Consider the following 19,759-nt stretch of genomic DNA (forward strand, 5'->3'; position numbering starts at 1 on the left):
GGAGATCTTGTGACAGCCCATACGAAGGTCCCGCACTGGATTTCAAAGATTGGTTCAGTGGTAGATCGCAACAACCTGGTTTAAATTAATTCAAGACGGGTAGAAATCTTTCCATGTGCGAAATATTGTGGTGGAAAATAATAAGAACGTAAGACGAAAAGTCTGTGCAGAACTGTGTAGTTTTTTTTAGCATACTTGTTCCCGTTTCACTCTTGTAATATATGTGAATTTTGGAGAGACTCGTTTGTGACACACGTGTATTCTTTAGCACAGTTTTTCTGTTTTCTTGTGTGTGCTTTTTTTTTTTTTTTTTGCTTTTTGTTGTTGTTGTTGTTGTTTTTTGTTTGTTGTTGTTGTTTATTGTTGTTGTTGTTTTGTTTTTGTTATTGGGGGTCTTATCTGTTATCGTGGACGTTGGGTAGGGGGGAAAGGAAGGAAGGGGGATTATGTTTAATCACGTTGGACCCAATGCAGTGACCGAACTTTATCTTCGCAATGTTTGAAACTATCGTGGCTTTTTTTCCCCCCGGAGATTTTACAGTCGCCGTCTTTAGTAGAGCATTACGTGCCATTGTTCGTTCTCAAAGAGTCTAGTTCCGGCGGCAAATTTGCACGGTCGTTGACCGGTGTTTGTGTTAGACGGGGGAAATGACTGAGTCCTGTGTACAGAGCTGAATTTTTCTTTCGCTAAACCAGCTATAGAGCTAGTCTGTTCAGTCTTTTTTTTTTTTACTAAACGGGCATGACTGGGAGTCTTTAAGCACTCCTCTCGTATTGTGGACAACTTTGTGTTCACAGAGGGGGAGGGGGGGGAGACAGAGACAGAGAGAGACAGACAGACACAGAGAGAGGGCCGATACGAATTCTTTGATCAGCACCATGTCCCTTGAAGACATGGACATTGTGAAGAAACATTCCAAAAACAAGAAACAGTCATACTTCCGACAAACCACACCGGTAAATGATAAACCACAAACTGAATGATGCACAGCTAATGATAATGAACTACATCCTACAATGCGAAGTTTAAACACAATATAGAACTAGCAAATAGCAAACGGTTTTTATGATAGTTTCCTTTGATGGTTTCGTAAATAGCAAACTTTTTTTTTCTTTTTTTTTTTTTTTTTTTTTCTTTTTTGATAGTTTCTTTTGTTGATGACATAAGCAAAAGGGAAATCGAAAAACAGTAGTGTCGGTCAATATTTTTTTCTTGGATTAATTAATTGATGTTCGAGTGAGGGAGTGAGTGAGAGAGAGCGAGAGAGGCAGACAGACAGACAGACAGAAACAGATAGAAAGTGAAAGAGAGAGAGGTGGGGGGCAAGACTGACTTGAAGGTTCCCATGGAAAGGCCTTGCGTTGTGATGGGAGTGTTTGATTGCGCACTGGTGGTATGAACCAAAAAGGTTTGATGGTGGTGTTATACTCTTGTGAGGGGGCTGTTTGACAGCCTGGCTAGTGAAGTACTGGGGGTGGACGTTGGGGGCAGGGTTGGGGTGGGGTGGGGTGGGGTGGGGTGGGACGTTGACGTAAAGTTCCTTCGTCAGCTCTCTGTCTCAGTCTGTTAGTCTGTACCTGTCTCTCTGTGTAAGTTTAAGTGTCTGTCTCTGTGTCTGTCTGTCTTTGTCAGTCTCTGTCTTGTGTTTCTGTTAGTCTATGTCTCTGTGTGTGTCTGTGTCTGCTTTAGTGTCTGTCTGTCCGTGTCTATGTTTAACTGTCTGTCTATCTGTCTGTCTGTCTGTCTGTCTCTCTCAGTCTCAGTCTGTCTCTCAATCTCTCTTAAAAGAGCTGGATGAAAATAAAGCATTCTTGTTTATCCAACACTTTCAAAGATAAAGACATCCCTCCTCTCTCTCTCTCTCTCCCTCTCTCCCTCCTCTCTCTCTCTCTCTCCCTCTCTCCCTCCCTCTCTCTCTCTCTCTCTCTCTCTCTCTCAGTCTGCCTGCCTAGATGCCTGTCTTTACCTCTCCCTCTCTGCATCACCTCTCTCTTTCTCTATATTAGCTCTCTGCATTTCAACCTCCCTCCTATCTCACTTTCTATCTCTCTTTATCTCATCTCTTGTCTGTCTTTCTGTCTCTCTGTTTCTGTCCCTCCCTCTCTCTCTCTCTCTTGTTCTATGTGTCTCTGCCTTTGAATCCCTGTCTCTCCCTCTCTACCTCTTCACACACACACACACACACACACACACACACACACACACACACACACACACACACACACACACACACACACACACACATCTTCATAGATAGATAGATAGATAGATAGATAGACAGATAGATAGATCACAGTTGTTGGAGAAGAGAAGAGTAAAAGACAGCATCGTTCAGTGTCTGAAGACGAAAGGCTGACTGACTGTGAGTTGCCACTACTTAAATACAGCTCTGCAACAGCGTGGCACGCCTCGTGAGGCTTAAAGCTGTTTACAGTCTGTTCCCCTTGGTACAGACGGGCGGGGTTTACAAGCTGTTGTTCGGTCTGTTTTATTTGTGGCAGTTTGCGCAACTGGCTACAGTAGTAGTTCCCCGCTGTGTTGTTACCCCCCCCTAGGAAAGTTCTTTGGATGATGGTCTTCGCCCTCATGTCGTGTGGGCTTTGTTGGGTGATGTTCATAATGTTGATGATGATTATGACGATGATGACTTTGTTAGCGGTGTCGATGATGATGATGATGATGATTGTGATAATGATGATAATGATGGTCATGGTGTTCGTAGTGTTTCGCTTTCTGGTTTTGTTTGTTTTAATCCGTCTGTCTGTCTGTCAGTCTGGTTATCTGTGTTTATAATCCATCTGCAGTTCTGCCTATATAGATATCTATATATTTCTTTCTATAACCTATCTATCTACTTATTTAGACTATCTGTTTGTCTCTTTCTTTGTATGTATGGTCTGTATTGGTCTGCCTGTCTGTCTGTTTACTTTCCCTTTTCTGTTGTCTTTTCTTCCTTTTTCTGTTGTCTTTCTCTCTTCTTTCCTTCATTTCAGATCAGTTTTTCTCCTTCTTACTGTTCTCCTTTCTGTTTCGTTCAAAGTTCTGTTTATTCCCCTTTCTGTTGACCTTTATATATATATATATATACACCGGTATCCCAGATCTGTACCCATTGAGGTCCGTCTTACACAGCCGATGGAGATCATCCCTGTAACGGTCACCATTTCAGGTTTTGGTCTTTAATTGTATTGTATTGTATTGTACTGTATTACTCTTTTTGTCACAACAGACCTTTCTGCGGGTTGCTCTCCACAGGGAGAGCACGTCGTTACAGTGAGAGCGCCAGTTTTTTTTTTCTCTGTCTGCAAGTGTATTTATTTTCCTATTAAAGTGGGTTTTTCTACAGAATTTTGCCAGGGATAAGCCTTTTGGTGCCGTGGGTTCTTTTACGTGCGCTAAGTGCATGCAAGGCCTTTTCGTAAAACCATACACAAGATCACTCCACCAGGTTTAAACGTCCAATTAAAAAAAAACAAAAAAAAAAACCAACAAAAACAATCCGACTGTGATATCTTCGTTCATTTCATTGTAGCCATTTATGATAGATTTCCTCCCCAAGAATTACTCCGGGGTGAAACGTGACTGGGGAGCGAGCATTTGTAACCCACGGCACTAACTCGTGTGGCTTCAGACAACAGAGAGATCGAGGTATATTTAACGGCTTGGGAATTGTCTCACCTTTGCCATCTGCTTGTCAGCCTTCCTTCTCGCCCCCCTAACCTCACTCCGCCCCAAGTCTCACGCTGAGGAAATGACAAAAAACAATACAAAACGAAACGTAAAACAAACAAACAAACAAAACAAAAAAAGAGCAGTTTTTCTTGGCGTCTTAGTTCCTGTCTGCCGTTTTTCCCTATTCTTGCCAGGCGATGTTGAGGGGGCGTCGTTTTCTTGCAGCGTTTATTTATTTTTTTTTAATTAAAAATTTTTTTTTATTCAAGTTTAACATTTAATACATACAGACGGACATACAAAACCAACATCTGGAATCAACAATATTTGCCACTGTGCACCACCTAAACTGCAAATCAGGAAAATGACACAACACTGTCTTCATACCGAGAAAAAGAACAAACAAAAACGTCACATGCACTGTTAAAAACAAGTAAGTAAATGAAATTGCAGCGTTTACGTGTAATTATTAGCTATTATGGTCCCACTCTCACACGGGTAGGGATAATGGGATGTTTATATATATATATATATATATATATATATATATATATATGCGATCGTTGTTTGTCGTATTCCTTTCTAAATCGTGGACATAAGCAAGGGAGCGTTTATGTGTAATTATGATTTATTATATTCCTTTTCGCAAAACGGGTTGGACTAAGGAAAGCGTTCACCGTACGTGAAATTGTGACTTTGTTACTGCGTTCTTCTGAAGGAAAAAGCAAACAAACAAACAAACAAAAACCCAAACTAACAAAGACGGGTACGGTAACCCGATATATTATGGGGGCGAGGGTGCTTGGTTTTTGCCAATGCCGCCAACCGATCTTTTTTTTTTCTCTTTCATTCCTTTCATTAAAAGCATTATATTTTGTCAGGTGAGATATAGTGTGTGGGGTATGGGCAGTGGTGTATGGAGAGTGCGGTTTTTTTTTTGTTTGTTTGTTTTTTGTTTTTTTTTTTTACAAACGTAAACCGATCTTCTACATTTTTCAAAAATCAGTACACAAAGTGGGAATCTTGGGTGATTCTTTTCTGTTGACTGGTGAAAAGCAAGGGTTTGCGCTCATATAGATTTTATCTTTGGAGGAGGAGGGGGGGGGGGGCGTGGGTTACTGTGGCAGCAGCAGTGTTGTGCCATGTGCGGGTTTTTTTGTTGTTGTTTTTCTGTCAGTGTGCAATCTTTTAGTGAGCTCATAGATTATTCACATTGTCCTTTCTGGCACACAGAGAGTAAATTATTGCACAATCACCCTCTCCTCTTCGTCTCTCGTACGCAGACGTAGGCCTGCATGCGTACACTAAAGGTAGACACACATACACAACGACAACAACAACAACAACAAAAAAACACATACACAAAACAGACATATATACACAGAATAAACACACACACACACACACACACACACACACACACACACACACACACACACAATCTCTCTCACTCACTCACATGGGCAAGCGCGCGCACACCCACACACGCAAGCGCAAACACACATATACACACAAGCACACACACATAGACTCACACGAATGCGTGCACACATAGACATACACACATACGCGCACGCACGCAGTCTCATTGCCTCACAATCAAACTATCTCATTTCACTCATAGGTATACGGTTGCACCCATACAAACCAGATTCTGTCATATCTAACCATGACTCACTCTCTGTCTCTGTCTCTCTCTCTCTCTCTCTTTCTCTCACAGAGAGAGAGGGAGAGAGAGCATAACACACAACATAACACACACACACACACACACACACACTGACGCACACTCACACACTCACACACACACACACACACACACACACACACACACACACACACACTCACAAGCACACACACACACACACACTCACACACACACACACACACACACACACTCACACACACACACACTCATAAGCACACACACACACACACACACACACACACACACACACACACACACACACACTCACAAGCACACACACACACACACACACACACACACACACACTCACACATACACACACACTCACAAGCACACACACACACACACACACACACACACACACACACACACACACACACACTCACACACACACACACACACACACACACACACACACACACACACACACACACACACACACACACACACACACACACACACACTACTCACCAACCACGTCGTCGGGGGCCGTCACGAAAAAAGAAAGAAAGAAAAAAACCGCACGTGATAAGTGCTCGTGACGGCCACAGCCACACCAACAAACTACTGCAAATAGATCAAAAGTCCATCGTGTTTTGAAATGGTGACAGTGGTGCTGTCCTGATAATAATCGACCCGTACCTACTAAGAATGTGGCCGTGTCGGTCTCTGCTTGTGTCTGTACCTGCCTGCAGACATGTGCAGACAGACCTTCCTTCCTTCCTTCTTTCCTTCCCAAATCAAACGTGCTGTCAGCTAAAGTGACCGTAATCTGAGCGTCTGGTGCAAGCTGCTGTCGCATATTTTGTGGCAGTGTTAGCCTTGATTTTCATTACGTGTGGAGAAAATGTTTTAAAGAAAAGAAAAAAAAAAAACCTCATGGATGGATGTTGATTTATTCTTGATGGAGGTTCACCATGTCGCTGTGGGTGTGGAACGTGGACACTCCATGCGCGACAAATACCTGGTAAGGACTCTATTGTTGGAAAAGGAGTGTGGAGCGGGTTTTTTTTTTTTTTTCAATGTTTGCAGGAGGGGGGGGGGGGGCAGCAGAGAGGGGGCTGATATAATCATTATTTGATGTAATAATTGTAGTCGTTAATAGAGCACTTGTCCTTCGCTCTAAGTGATTCCATATGTATATATGTGTATAAAATATGTACATCTCTCTCCCTCTCTCCCCCTCTCTGTCTTTGTCTCTGTCTCTGTCTCTCTCTCTCACTTCATTCTCGCCACCCCACCCCTCCCCTCTCTCTTCCTCTGTTCTTCTTACTTTAGTTATTTCTCTTTTTTTTCCTTGTACCCCATCTTTCTTAATTTTGTACGCCAGGGCTGGGTGGAAAAAAGCATTCATGCTATTGTGCTTTTCTCAATACCCTGGAAAAATACATTTTCGTTCGTTCGTTTGTTCTCTCTCTGTGTCTGTCTGTCTGTCTCTCTCTCTCTCTGTCTCTCTCTGTCCCTCTGTGTGTGTGTCTCTCTCTCTGTCTTTGTCTCTCCGTCTCTGTCTCTGTCTCTCTCTCTCTCTCTACATTTTGCCTCTATTTATTAATGCATTATGTGAGATGTTTGCAGACGATACAACAATACATACAAATCACACTACAATAGACAAAGTGTACTATGCTCTGCAACAAAGCATTAATGATATAGTTAGATGGTCCAATTTAAATCACATGCGTCTCCATCCAAAAAAACCGAAATGTCTCATACTCACCACCAGACAGAAACGCCAAAATTTTTCACACAACCTTCCACCCTTTTCCATTTATGGTCATCCAATAGAAGAAGTTGATAATCATAAAATTCTTGGAGTCACCATTGATAACAACTTATCTTGGTCCAGTCATATTATGTCATTATGCAAAACCCTATCCAAAAAGATTTATCAGCTTTCCAGAATTAAACATTTTCTTGATTTGCATTGTAGAAAATTATTCTTTTTTGCTTATATTGAATCACATATTAACTATGCGTCAACACTCTGGGATTCAGCTAGCGATAATATACTAAAACCTTTACTAAGTCTGCATAGACGAGCTCTTAAATTAATCCTTCTGAAATCTTCATCACTGACTGCTGACGACTACAGACATTTAGATATTCTTCCCCTAAAGCTTAAACTTGAATACAACAAAGCAGTTTTTATTTTTAAAATCATGTCTAATTATGCTCCATCTTTGAGAGATAGATTTCCCACCACGCTAGTCCGCCAGACCAACAAGATTAAGATCCCCATTCCAAGAGTAGATCTGTTTAAATCCAGTCTCATTTATTCAGGAGGCTGTTTATGGAACAATATTTCATCCAATCTTAATGTTCAGAAAAGCATTCAAGAATTCAAAAAACATTACCATACACACCTTATGGACAAATATGTCAACAATCATACTTAACTTGACTTTATCTTATTGAATACGCATATATAGTTTAATTGTATGTCTAACCGCTATCGCACTACTTAATGATATACAACCACAATCAGTGTCCTGATTTTTTTTTTTTTTTTTTTTTTTTTGGGGGGGGGGGGGAGGCTTGGGAGGGGCTGTTTTTTTGGGTTTTTTTTTTTTTTTTTTTGTTTTTTTTTAGGGGGGATGGTTTGATCTTTTTCCTTCATGACATGATGATGTTTGTATCATGATTATGTAAATGTACATGTTTATTATGTAGATGTGCATGTTTAAATGTGAATGTGAATGTCATGTCTTTATTTCTTCATCTCTTTGCTACTTTGTGGATGTTTTGATTCATATTCAATTTCCATTTGCCCTGAGGGCTGGATGAAAAAAAGCACATGTATGCTTATTCCACTTCCCTCAATAAAAAAAAAACAAACTTCGTTCGTTCTACATATAATAAATTAGCTGCAAATGACAGCTCAGACCGACCGTAAAATTATTTCTTCTGAAATTATCTGTTTTCAGATGTGTGTGTGTGTGTGTGTGTGTGTGTGTGTGGAGAGAGAGAGAGAGAGATACAGAGAGTGTGGATACCATGGTGTTTTCATGAAGTGCTTAGTTCAGTTCAACAGGATGTATGCAATGTATATGGTTTTATTATCATCATGAGTTTAGATTTTATGATCATCAGAATTCTTTTTATAATCTTATGCATCTCTTCGCATCCTCTTATTCTCTCTCTCTCTCTCTCTCTCTCTCTCTCTCTCTCTCTCTCTCTCTCTCTCTCTCTCTCTCTCTCTCTCTCTCTCTCTCTCTCCAAGCAAGCCAGATTAAATATCCTTCCACTTCAAAACCAGCTAGAATTCAACAAAGCATTACTCATGTACAAAACACACAATAACTTGGCACCGCAATATCTCCAACACCTGCTAACACGAGCTTCATGCCGATACGGCTCTAACAAATACATTTTGCCACGTACCCGAATTGATTTGTTCAAAACTAGTTTTGCATTTTCGGGTGCATCCCTGTGGAACTCCCTTCCTTTGCACTTACAAACGGGCAGTTCTCTTCCTATTTTCAAATCAAGTCTGCATAAACATCTTCACCCCTTCCAACAGTAAATAACTCTGATCTTTAAATTACTGTAGACAGTAACAAAGGGGTCAGTTATGTCTTATTTTTTTTGTATCAGTCATTTATGCCGTTGTTGTTCCTCCCTTGCTTTCTCATTTCATCGTGTTTTGTTTTGCTCTCTCTCTCTCTCTCTCTTTTTTTTTCTTCTCTCTTTCTGTTTCTTATGCATGCATAATCTATTCATTTCGTTCTATCATTATCGTGACAAGTGTTCAATTAATATTGGTGATGGTAGTAGTCACTGTAGTATGCTGCACTTGCCACACATAGATTTCAGAGACAGTAACAATACTGTGCCTTATCTATCTATCTCTCTGTGACTCACTGTCCTATCCATCTGTGAATCTTAGTGTATGGGGGAGTGAGGGGGCGCTGTCAGTGTGTGTGCGCGCGTGTGTGTATATGTATGTGTGTGCGCTCGCACGCGAGCGTCAGTGTGTGTATGCATGTGTGTGCACGGATGTGGGTGTGTGTGGAGGGCCGAGGGGTGTTTTCTTCATTATGTATACAGTTCTGCATGAAAACCTTTTCCTTTCATTTATGTGTGTGCTATTTGTAAGATGTAGATTAGCAAGGACAGATTGGAAGAATAGGCAATGCCTAAAATCTTAATCCTTGAATAAAAACGTTTTGAGTTCTGAGTTCTCTCTCTCTCTCTCTCTCTCTCTCTCTCTCTCTCTCTCTCTCTCTCTCTCTCTCTCTCTCTCTCTCGTTTGCTTGCACGTTCTCTATCTCTCTCTCTGTCTCATTGTTTTTTTCTCCCTGTCTCAGTCTCTCTTTCCCTGTATCGTTTTCTCTATCGCTCTGTCTGTCTGTCCGCCTGCCTGCCTGTCTGAGGGGGAGGGGGCGGTGTGTGTGTGTGTGTGGGGGGGGGGGACTCGGGAGCGCACGCTGCACATGTATGTGTGTGTTTACGTGTGTGTGCTGTGCGTACGTGTCTGTGTGTGTGTGTGTGTGTGTGCGTGCGTGCGTGTATATATGCATACACACACACACACGCGCATACATACATATTATATACATACATGTACATGCAGGGGAGGCTACTGCTGTCCCGACTATCTCAGCAAGAATTTGATTATCGTGGAATGTCTTGCCCACGTTATATCCCCGCTCTCTCGGCCAAGAGGTCTGAAGGACAGTCGGCATTGGGGATGGTCCCCAAACGTCTGCTATCCCCCCCAAGGCTGCAGCACCGAGAGCCAGTGCAATCTTGCCTGCTAGTTTGAGAGTCACAGTCCTTCACAAAAGACTAAGCTGTAAATGAATCCCAAGTGGAGAAGCTGTTGTTCATACATCTCTCACTTTGCTGCTTGCCCAACTGTGTAAACTCAAGTCAATGTCTGTTATAACCGAGCGAGATGGGCACACGCACACACGCACGCACACACACACACACACACACACGCACGCACGCACGCACGCACGCACACACACACACACACACACACACTCACTCACTCACTCACTCCACTCACACACACACACACACACACACACACACACACACACACATACATTTCTTTCTTTATTGAGAGAGAGAGAGGAGTGTTCGCGCGCGCGTGTGTGTGTGTGTATGTAAATATGTATGTGCGCGCGCGCGTGCGGCCATGCGTGCATGCATATGCAGCTCGGCCGGCTTGAATATTATCTGCGTGAGTCACCAACGGAATCACAGCGCAGCACTTATCACTGACGGTGACATTCCTGACACAACACACATCGATACACACACCTGTGTCGCCGGCCTCACGATCACCAGAGCCATGCCAGGTTGACACCACTGACACCCACAGTGACTAATCACTTTTCCTCTTTTTTTTTTTTTTTTTTTTCTTTTTTTTGTGCTCTATCAGTCAAGTCAGGCCCTACTAATGCTGTCCTGAAACGGGAAGGATGGATGGCAATGCAAGTAGCTTTGCGCTGGTTCAAAAAAAGAAAAAAGAAAAAAGGAAAGATAAAAAGAGTGAGGGGTACACACCCATCCTTTCTGCAATCTGTCTGGCTAGTTTTCTGTTCGGTTTGTGTGTGTGTGTGTGTATGTGTGTGTGTGTGTGTGTGTGTGTGTGTGTGTGTGTGTGTGTGTGTGTGTGTGTGTGTGCTTCGTTGTTTGCCTGTACGTCGGTCGGTCCTAGGGTATGTCTGTACTCTCCATTTCTCTCTTCTATTTAAGGCGTCTATCCTTATATCCCTGACTCTTTCTCTGTCACATTATATCCTCTCTGTCTGTCTGTCTGTTTGTCTATATATGTATGCATGCATGTATGTATGTATGTATGTATGTATGTATGTCTCTCTCTCTCTCTCTCTCTCTCTCTCTCTCTCTCTCTCTCTCTCTCTCTATGTCCAAACTGGTCTTAATATATTAAAAATGTCCATTCAGAACTCTGTCTCCATGTCAGTCTCTGCCTGTCTGTCTCTATGTTTGTCTCAGCCTCTCAGTCCGTCTCTCTGTCTTTGTCACTGTCTCTGTCTCTCTTTCTCTTCCCCCCACCCCACCTCTCTCCGTCATTTGTTACTCGCTCCTGCACACAGACATGCCGCTGGCCGTGGGTCATTCAAGCGTGCATTCCATGCATACATCTTCATTCACGCATGCAAGATACAAACATGCATACATAGATAAAAACAAAATCACACACACACACACACACACACACACACACACACACACACACACACACACACACACACATGTATGTGTGAGAAAGAGATTAAGTAAAGCAGACAGAAAGGAATCAAAATGGTAAGAAAGGCATAGAAGGAACACAGACAGAAGAAGAGGGAAAGGTGAAATAGCAAATTATGATTAAATCCCTCTAACAACTCCCACCTCAGATAAAAAGAACGAGTACAACGAAGAGCTTAACAACAGTCTGGAGTCAGTAGGCCGCTTTGAGGAGAGTGAGGTGGGGAGGGGTGGAGGGGTCCGCGGAGTGTAAAAAAAAAGAACACAACAACAAGAAAAATAAATCTACCACCGCACTCTAGAGGAGTTTATGTTCGGGTAATGATGATGCTAATGTCCTCTCCTTCCCCCACCACCACCTCCTCCTCCTCCACACCGTACAGCTGTCTGTCTGACTCCCAGAGCACAAGGAACCAGTTACCTCGGCGGGGATCGCCCTGTAAGCAAAGCCAAAATGGTCGCTCGTTCCGCGTCACCCATTACTGTACGTCTTCGTGTCCGCCAGCCGCTGTAAACATCCTCCTAAATGACTCTCTCTATTATGAAAAGACTGTTATACAGGGTACACGCGCGTAGTAATATTTCACCCTCCCCCCATCCCCACCCCCACCCCCCACCCCTCGCCCAATGACCGGGCTCCAAAGTCTGTGTTGAACCCGTTCTTAGAACCGTGTCCTGAGATGGGATGGTTCCATGATAAGATTTACTGTCACCAAACCACCTCAAGAGTACAGGGGGGTGGGGGGGGGGGATGGAGTGTTGCCATCACTATAAAGGGTAAAGGGTGGTCTCACCGTTATAAAGGGGGAGGGGGGGTTGGAGGGGGGGGGGTGGCGAAGGAGGGGGCGGGGCGGAACTGATTAGCAGTATAAAGGGGGGAAAGTTTATCACTGCACCATTGCAAGGAGGGAATTTTACCATGATACACAAAGGGGGGAAAGTTTATCACTGCACCATTGCAAGGAGGGAATTTTGCCATCGATATCATCACTTTTCAGGGAAAGTCATCTCCACTAAAGGGTAGTCATAACTGTAGATGGGAAGGAGGTTGTAATCAACGAGGGAAATATCACTGGTATAGGGAGGCGGGGGGGGGGGGGGGGTTGTTACTGCTATAACCAGGGAGAAGTTATAACGTTATGAAGGGAATGATATCACCGCTATGAAGGGATATAAAGCGGGGAAAGTTGTCACTACAACGAGGGGAGAAATATCCCTACCATAAAGAGGGAAGGTTATCACCACTAGGAGGGGAGAGATCGCTCTTTTGTAAAGGAAGAAAAAAAATATCACTATCATGAGATGAGAGATATCACCACTGGAATAGGGTGAACATGTTATCACTACAATTAGAGGAATATATCGCCATTACAAAGGGTGTGTGTTGATTTATCACAACTATATGAGGTGAAATATCGCCATTATAAGAGGAGAAAAGTTATGAATCTATGTGTGTGGGGGGAGGGGTGGGGTGTGGGATGTATCATCGGCACTATAAAGGGGAGAAAATTATCACCTCCGTAAGTGTCGAGAAAGTTCCAATATAAACGGGGAACATTTATTAACACGGCAAAGGGGAAGTTCTCACCACTATAAGCATGTGGTCATCACCACATTAAGGGGAATTTACCATCACTACAAAAGAAACGGGGTATCAGCACTGGTATAACTAGAGGGTTTGATCACCCTAAAGCAGGGGTTATCACCAGTACAGGGCGGGGCATATCACAAAAAAATAGTTATGACTAAGGGAGTTATGACCACTGAAAAGGGCTGGAAGGTATCATCACTATACACAGACGTAAGAGTTATCGCCAGTGTATGGGGGAACAGTATCACGACAACATGATGGACATGTTACCTCTACACGAGGAAAGTTATCAATGCCATCAGCGTGGGGTTTGAGTGTTATCAACGCCCGGCATTAATGAGGTGGAGTGATGGCCTAGAGGTAACGCGTCCGCCTTGGAAGCGAGAGAATCTGAGCGCGCTGGTTCGAATCACGGCTGAGCCGCCGATATTTTCTCCCCCTCCACTAGACCTTGAGTGGTGGTCTGGACACTAGTCATTCGGGTGAGACGATAAACCGAGGTCCCGTGTGCAGCATGCACTTAGCGCACGTTAAAGAACCCACGGCAACAAAAGGGTTATTCCTGGCAAAATTTTGTAGAAAAATCCACTTCGATAGGAAAAGCAAATAAAACTGCACGCAGGAAAAAATACAAAAAAATGGGTGGCGCTGTAGTATAGCGACACGCTCTCCCTGGGGAGAGCAGCCCGAATTTCACACAGAGAAATCTGTTGTGATAAAAACGAATACAAATACAAATACAAGCAATGTTTATAAACAGTTTGATGCTGTTAAAAATTTGGTGTGAGTGAATATGTTGATGTAAGTGGATATTCTAAGTGATCATTTTGAAATGAATTTTTACATAGTTTACGGTTACTGTAAAATAATCACACACGCAAGCGTGCACACACACACACACACACACACACACGCACGCACGCACACACACACACACACACACACACACACACACACACACACACACACACACACACACACACACACATGCATGCACGCACGTACGCACGGGTTTTGCAGAAAGACACTACCCCCAGGACATTAAAATTGCATTCCACACATATTTATTCTTGTCTATTGATACCAACAGTTCGTCCTCTCTATGTGGGCTACTTAATGGATTTATCCCAGGTCAAATTAATCATAGACGAGAACTTAACTTTACCCGAGTATATCGAGTGCGTGTGTGTGTATGCGTACGTGTGTGTGTGTGTGTGTGTGTGTGTGTGTGTGTGTGTGTGTTTTCACTGTTGAATGCAATGTTTTGTCCATTTAGTAAAGGCGTCGATTTTCTTTGCAGCGGTTGAAAAGGAAAGAGGTACTTTGAACTTGTCAACTTGTCAGCATTGGTGTGTCATGTACGGGTTAACTCCTTGGGAAGCCTATGCATACAAAGAGTGCAGTTCTCTGCGCTTCTGTGTGAGGTGTCATTTGTCGCGTTTGTGTATGTGTGTGTGTGTGTGTGTGTGTGTGTGTGTGTGTGTGTGTGTGTGTGTGTGTGTGTGTGTGTGTGTGTGTGAAAGAGAACGAGAGAGAGAGAGAGAGAATGAAGGTAAGAGGTAGTGTGTGTATATGAGTCAGTAAGATTGCGAGTGTGTGTGTGTGAGTGAGTGAGTGAGTGATATACAGTGTGTGTTTCAGTGAGTGAAAAATAGACACACACACACACACACACACACACACACACACACACACACACACACACACACACACAGAGAGAGAGAGAGAGAGAGAGAGAGAGAGAGAGAGAGATTCAAAAACTATTTTACTCAAGGATAAAGATTTTAGGCATCGCTCAGTCTTCCAATGTGTCCTTGTGACAACAATAACAACATTAACGATAACGACACAACAATAATAATTTTGGTAACACTGCCACATCTACTGAAACAACAACGAAGAATAATCATCATCATTAACATCGTAAAAAGGAATAAAACGGATGCATTCACACATTCATATCCATACACATGCACACACTCTCTCCACCCAACACACACACACACACACACACACACACACACACACACACACACACACACACACACTCACTCACTCACTCACACACTCACACACTTATACACATACAGAGACATGGCCGAAGTGAGAAACATATAGCGGACATAAAAAGAACAGAGAAACACAACTTTATCATTGTGCATATACAAAAGTGATTAATTTGCTGATGCAGATGTTACAGGTAATAACATCCAATTAACAGACGAACAAGTAAAAACTTTAAAGCACAAAGGTAGAAATAAAATAAATTCACTGCATGTAAAGGTATAGATACATATTTCACAAAAAGCATGATTTTCTGTCTTTTTTAACTGGTAAAAAAAAAATTGCTTTGTGCGCCTATTGTTTGTGGAGCAGATGTTTTCGTATGTTTGATTTGAAGGAACGTAATGAATCGCACGTCTTAATGAACGAAGGAAGAAAGTTCCAAACAGATGGTCCAAAAACTCCAAAGCTAGATTTGTACAAATCGATGGGCATACGAGGCAGAATAGAATTATCTGAATCGTAACGCTCTGATGCCCGTTGAACAAGGTCACTGAGGTATGGTGGTGACATGTTTTTGTGTACTGTGAACATGAGGACCATTTTATTGTAGTCGAATTGCTTGTATAGTGGTAATATTTGCAGTTTTGTTAATTTTTCATCTGTTGATAGGGAGTGGTCTGGTAAAATAAGTTTAGCTGCTCGTCTGTGCAATGAGTTAACTTTTTTTAAAGCTGGTTGTGACTGGCATTGCTCCAGACTGTAGATGCATAATTGACATGATAGAGACAGTGTGCCCCGAGGATTAATTTTCTGGTTGGAGCATCGACGTAATATCTAAGTTAATAACAAATTGCGGGCTAATTGTTTGCATACATGGTTGATGAGCTTGCCAGTTCAGTTCTTTATCAATAATTACAAGAACGCGGTGCTCACAAACTTGTTCAGTTGAGTTCTTGTTTACCTCGAGCTTTAAAATGAGAGGTTTACGTTGGTGAGAGAGAGAGAGTTTACGAAGAGAGAGAGAGAGAGAGAGAGAGAGAGAAGCTGTGTGTGTAAATGATATAGAGAAAGAGAGAGTACTGACAGTGGAGGTAGTGGGTGCAGATCAGAGAAGACTCAGCAGTCCATCCCTGCAGCTGATTACCTGAAGCCCAGGGCGCGGTGCGGGATGAGGTCACACATGTGAGTAAGGATGGGCAGTCATCAGCCTCCCGCGTCGTGCTTTGATTAATTGATAGCAGTGATTTTCTTCTTTTTTTTTTCTTTCTTTTTTTTTTTTTAATAACCCAAAAAGTAGTTCTGAGACTTCTCCTGTCGGTCTCTTTCTATCTGCGTGTCTCTGTCTGTCTGTTTCTCTCTGTTTGTCTGTGTCTCTGTCTCTCTCTGTCTGTCTGTCTCTCTCTCTGTCTCTCTTTCTCATCTTTGTGTACATGCATGTGTGTGTCTCTCTGTCTCTGTCTCTGTCTCTCTCTCTCTCTAACTATATATATATATATATATATATATATATATATATAATTATGTTATGTGTGTGTGTGTGTGTGTGTGTGTGTGTGTGTGTGTGTGTGTGTGTGTATTTGCCGGCGTGCGTTAAACCGCGCATATCGCCAACGCCCAAACAGGTGTGCCATGAATGAGCCTTTGCCTTTATAGTGATGTAAGTTGTAAAAGAATAATTTTAGCAGTTATCCTATCACGCCGTCTGTCCGTCTGTCTGAAATTATGTTTCTCAGTGTTCTCTCTCTCTCTCTCTCTCTCTCTCTCTCTCTCTCTCTCTGTGTCTCTCTCTCACTCTCTTGTAGATTTTCTGGTAAAATTCTTTAATGTTTTATTTGAAAAGGGTATTTTTCCTGAGAATTGGTGTGAATCAATAACTCTTCCACTATATAAGAAAGGTGATATTAATAATACGAATAATTATAGAGGTATTTCACTATCTAATGTCTGTAGTAAGGTGTTTAGTTCAATAATTAATCGTAGACTTCAAGAATATGTAGAATATAATAATACGACAGGTGAGCACCAAGCGGGGTTTAAAAAGGGGTATTCAACAATCGATCATATGTTTACTCTTTTAGCACTCGTTCAAAAACAATTTTCTTTTAATCGTAAACTTTATGTAGCATTCATTGATTTTGAGAAGGCATTCGATTCCATCAACAGAAACTTACTATGGCCTATCTTAATTAAAAGTGGGATAAGTGGGAAGCTCTATAAATGTGTGAAGAGCATGTACAATGTAGTTAAAACGAAAATAAGGTGTGGCGATAAACTAACTGATTATATTAACTGTACAAGAGGGGTAAAGCAGGGAGATGTATGTAGCCCTATATTGTTTTCATTATTTATAAACGAATTGGCGTTAGATGTAATTGATAAAGGGAGACATGGTGCTAGATTTACTGTGGATTTTATGGAATTGTTTATTTTGCTGCTGGCTGATGATGTAGTTTTGCTCTCAGAGACAGTTGTAGGTCTGCAAACACAACTAAATAATTTGAAAAATTCAGCAAATGAATTGCAGTTAAAAATTAACATGGATAAAAGTAGTATAATTGTTTTCAGGAAGGGGGGTTATTTAGCATCGAGGGAAAGATGGGTGTATGATGGTATTGCTATGCCTGTTGCTAATGCTTATAAGTATCTTGGGATTATATTTTCTACTCGTTTGAGTTTTGTAGCTGCCTGCAGAGATTTGTCTAGTAAAGCAAAGTATAAGTTACTAAATATTATGAAAAAACTTTTCATGTTAAATAATAATTCTCTAGAGCTTTTTACTAGAGTGTTTGATGCCCAGATTCAGCCCATGGTACAGTATGGGTCAGAGTTATGGGGTTTGGATAAGAATGCTGTTGTGCATTGTGAATCTTTACATTTATTTGGACTTAAAAGGTTTTTGGGTATTGATATGAAAACACCAAATGATTTAGTATATGGAGAAACAAATAGACATCCAGTTTATATAAACTCTGCAATCAGTTGTATTCGCTATTGGCTAAAGCTACTGAAAATGAGTGCAGATCGACTGCCAAGAAAATCGTACAACATGTTATATGACTTAGACTTAAGAGGCAAAAGAAACTGGGTTTCAAATGTACGAATATGTATCTGTGAACTCGGGTTTGGGTATGCTTGGTATTTCCAAAATGTAGGTTTAGATAATGTATTTTTGCAAACTCTTCGCCAGCGTATGATAGATTGTAGATGGCAGAGTTGGGAAAACCATATTCAGTCTAGTGAAAGGTTTAGTATATACAGGGGTTATGTCTCTACTCATTTAGTGAAGAATTATCTCTTGTTTAATATGGATAGACATCTCAGATTCATTTTGGCAAGATTTAGACTTGGTTTTTCGGAAATAAACACTCACAGGTACCGATATAAAAATGTACACAATTCTGATCTCTTTTGTCCATTGTGTAAAGAGTCGATAGAAGATGAAGTACACTTTGTTTTGAAATGCCCCGTTTTGTGTGTTCTTCGTGAAAAATTTATCCCAAAGAAATATTATATATATCCATGTTCATTTCGATTTAATCTGCTGATGGCATCTACAGATGACGGACTTATACATAATTTGGCTCTATATTTATATAAAGCTTTTCATTTAAGAGATATAATTATGTCGTGATTGATTGCTATAGTTCTGATGACATACACTAATATTGTTATCGCCCCTCGTTCATATGGGGCTTTGGCCTTAATGAATAAACCATCTGAATCTGAATCTGAATCTCTCACTCTCTCTCTCACACACACACATATGTATATATATATATATATATATATATATATATATATATGTAGAGAGAGAGCCCTATGTGTGTGTGTGTGTGCGTATGTGCATGCATGCTTGTGCGTGCGTGCGTGTGTGTGTGTGTGTTCATTGCCCACCTTAAGACAATCCTGTGTGAGTTAACTGTATTTTGTTAGTGCATTTCTCCCCGGATTACGTCTTGCACTCAGCACCGTGACTGATGTGAGAAAACACTCACCTCACATTGCCATTAGGTAAGCACATTAATGTTTAACACCCTGGTTCAACATGTTCTGGTCGGTGCATTCTGTTAGTTCAGCTTGTCAGGTTTGTGAATTGAGGGGGGGGGGGGGGGGGGGGGGGGGCGGGCGTTTAATGCATTTGTTTTATCTTGTGTAAGGCGGGTAGGAGAACAGTTGTAGAGAAAACGTCTTTTTGCGGATTTGAGAGAGAGAGAGAGACAGACAGACAGACAGACACACACACACACACACACACACACACACACACACAGAGAGAGAGAGAGAGAGAGAGAGAGAGAGAGAGAGAATACGAATGTTTTACTGATCAGGCCTCTGGCCCATGTCAGTAGAGGTTGAGTTTTTGCAGTCCCTGACAATCGGTTCCAGACAAGTAAACTGTTTTGGTAACGAAAACAACACAATATGAATCAAACACACACAAGTCAGGGACACAAGCAAAACTGTTGAAAGCATATTAGAAATTGATAATTGTCTCATTTGTAAAGAAAGAGAGAGGGAGAGAGAGAGTGTGTGTGTGTGTGAGGGTGAGAGGGAA

The 19,759-nt window shown here is 41.8% G+C and overlaps 1 protein-coding gene across 4 annotated transcripts in view; it reads left to right on the forward strand.

The window, feature by feature from the left end:
* The window catches only part of LOC143299037 (uncharacterized), a 216,355-nt gene that overhangs the window by 100,367 nt on the left and 96,229 nt on the right, over positions 1-19,759 (forward strand). The window contains exon 1 of one of the 4 annotated variants that reach the window (XM_076612127.1): positions 6,199-6,348. The exons of the other annotated variants lie outside the window; for them this stretch is intronic. Within the exon in view, the coding sequence (XP_076468242.1) occupies positions 6,299-6,348 (50 nt within the window). The 5' untranslated portion in view covers positions 6,199-6,298. Of the gene's footprint in view, positions 1-6,198; positions 6,349-19,759 lie in introns of those variants that run through there. 4 annotated transcript variants of the gene reach the window in all.

The sequence above is a fragment of the Babylonia areolata genome, chromosome 24 (assembly GCF_041734735.1).
Source record: "Babylonia areolata isolate BAREFJ2019XMU chromosome 24, ASM4173473v1, whole genome shotgun sequence".
NCBI classification, from domain to species: Eukaryota; Metazoa; Mollusca; class Gastropoda; order Neogastropoda; family Buccinidae; genus Babylonia; species Babylonia areolata.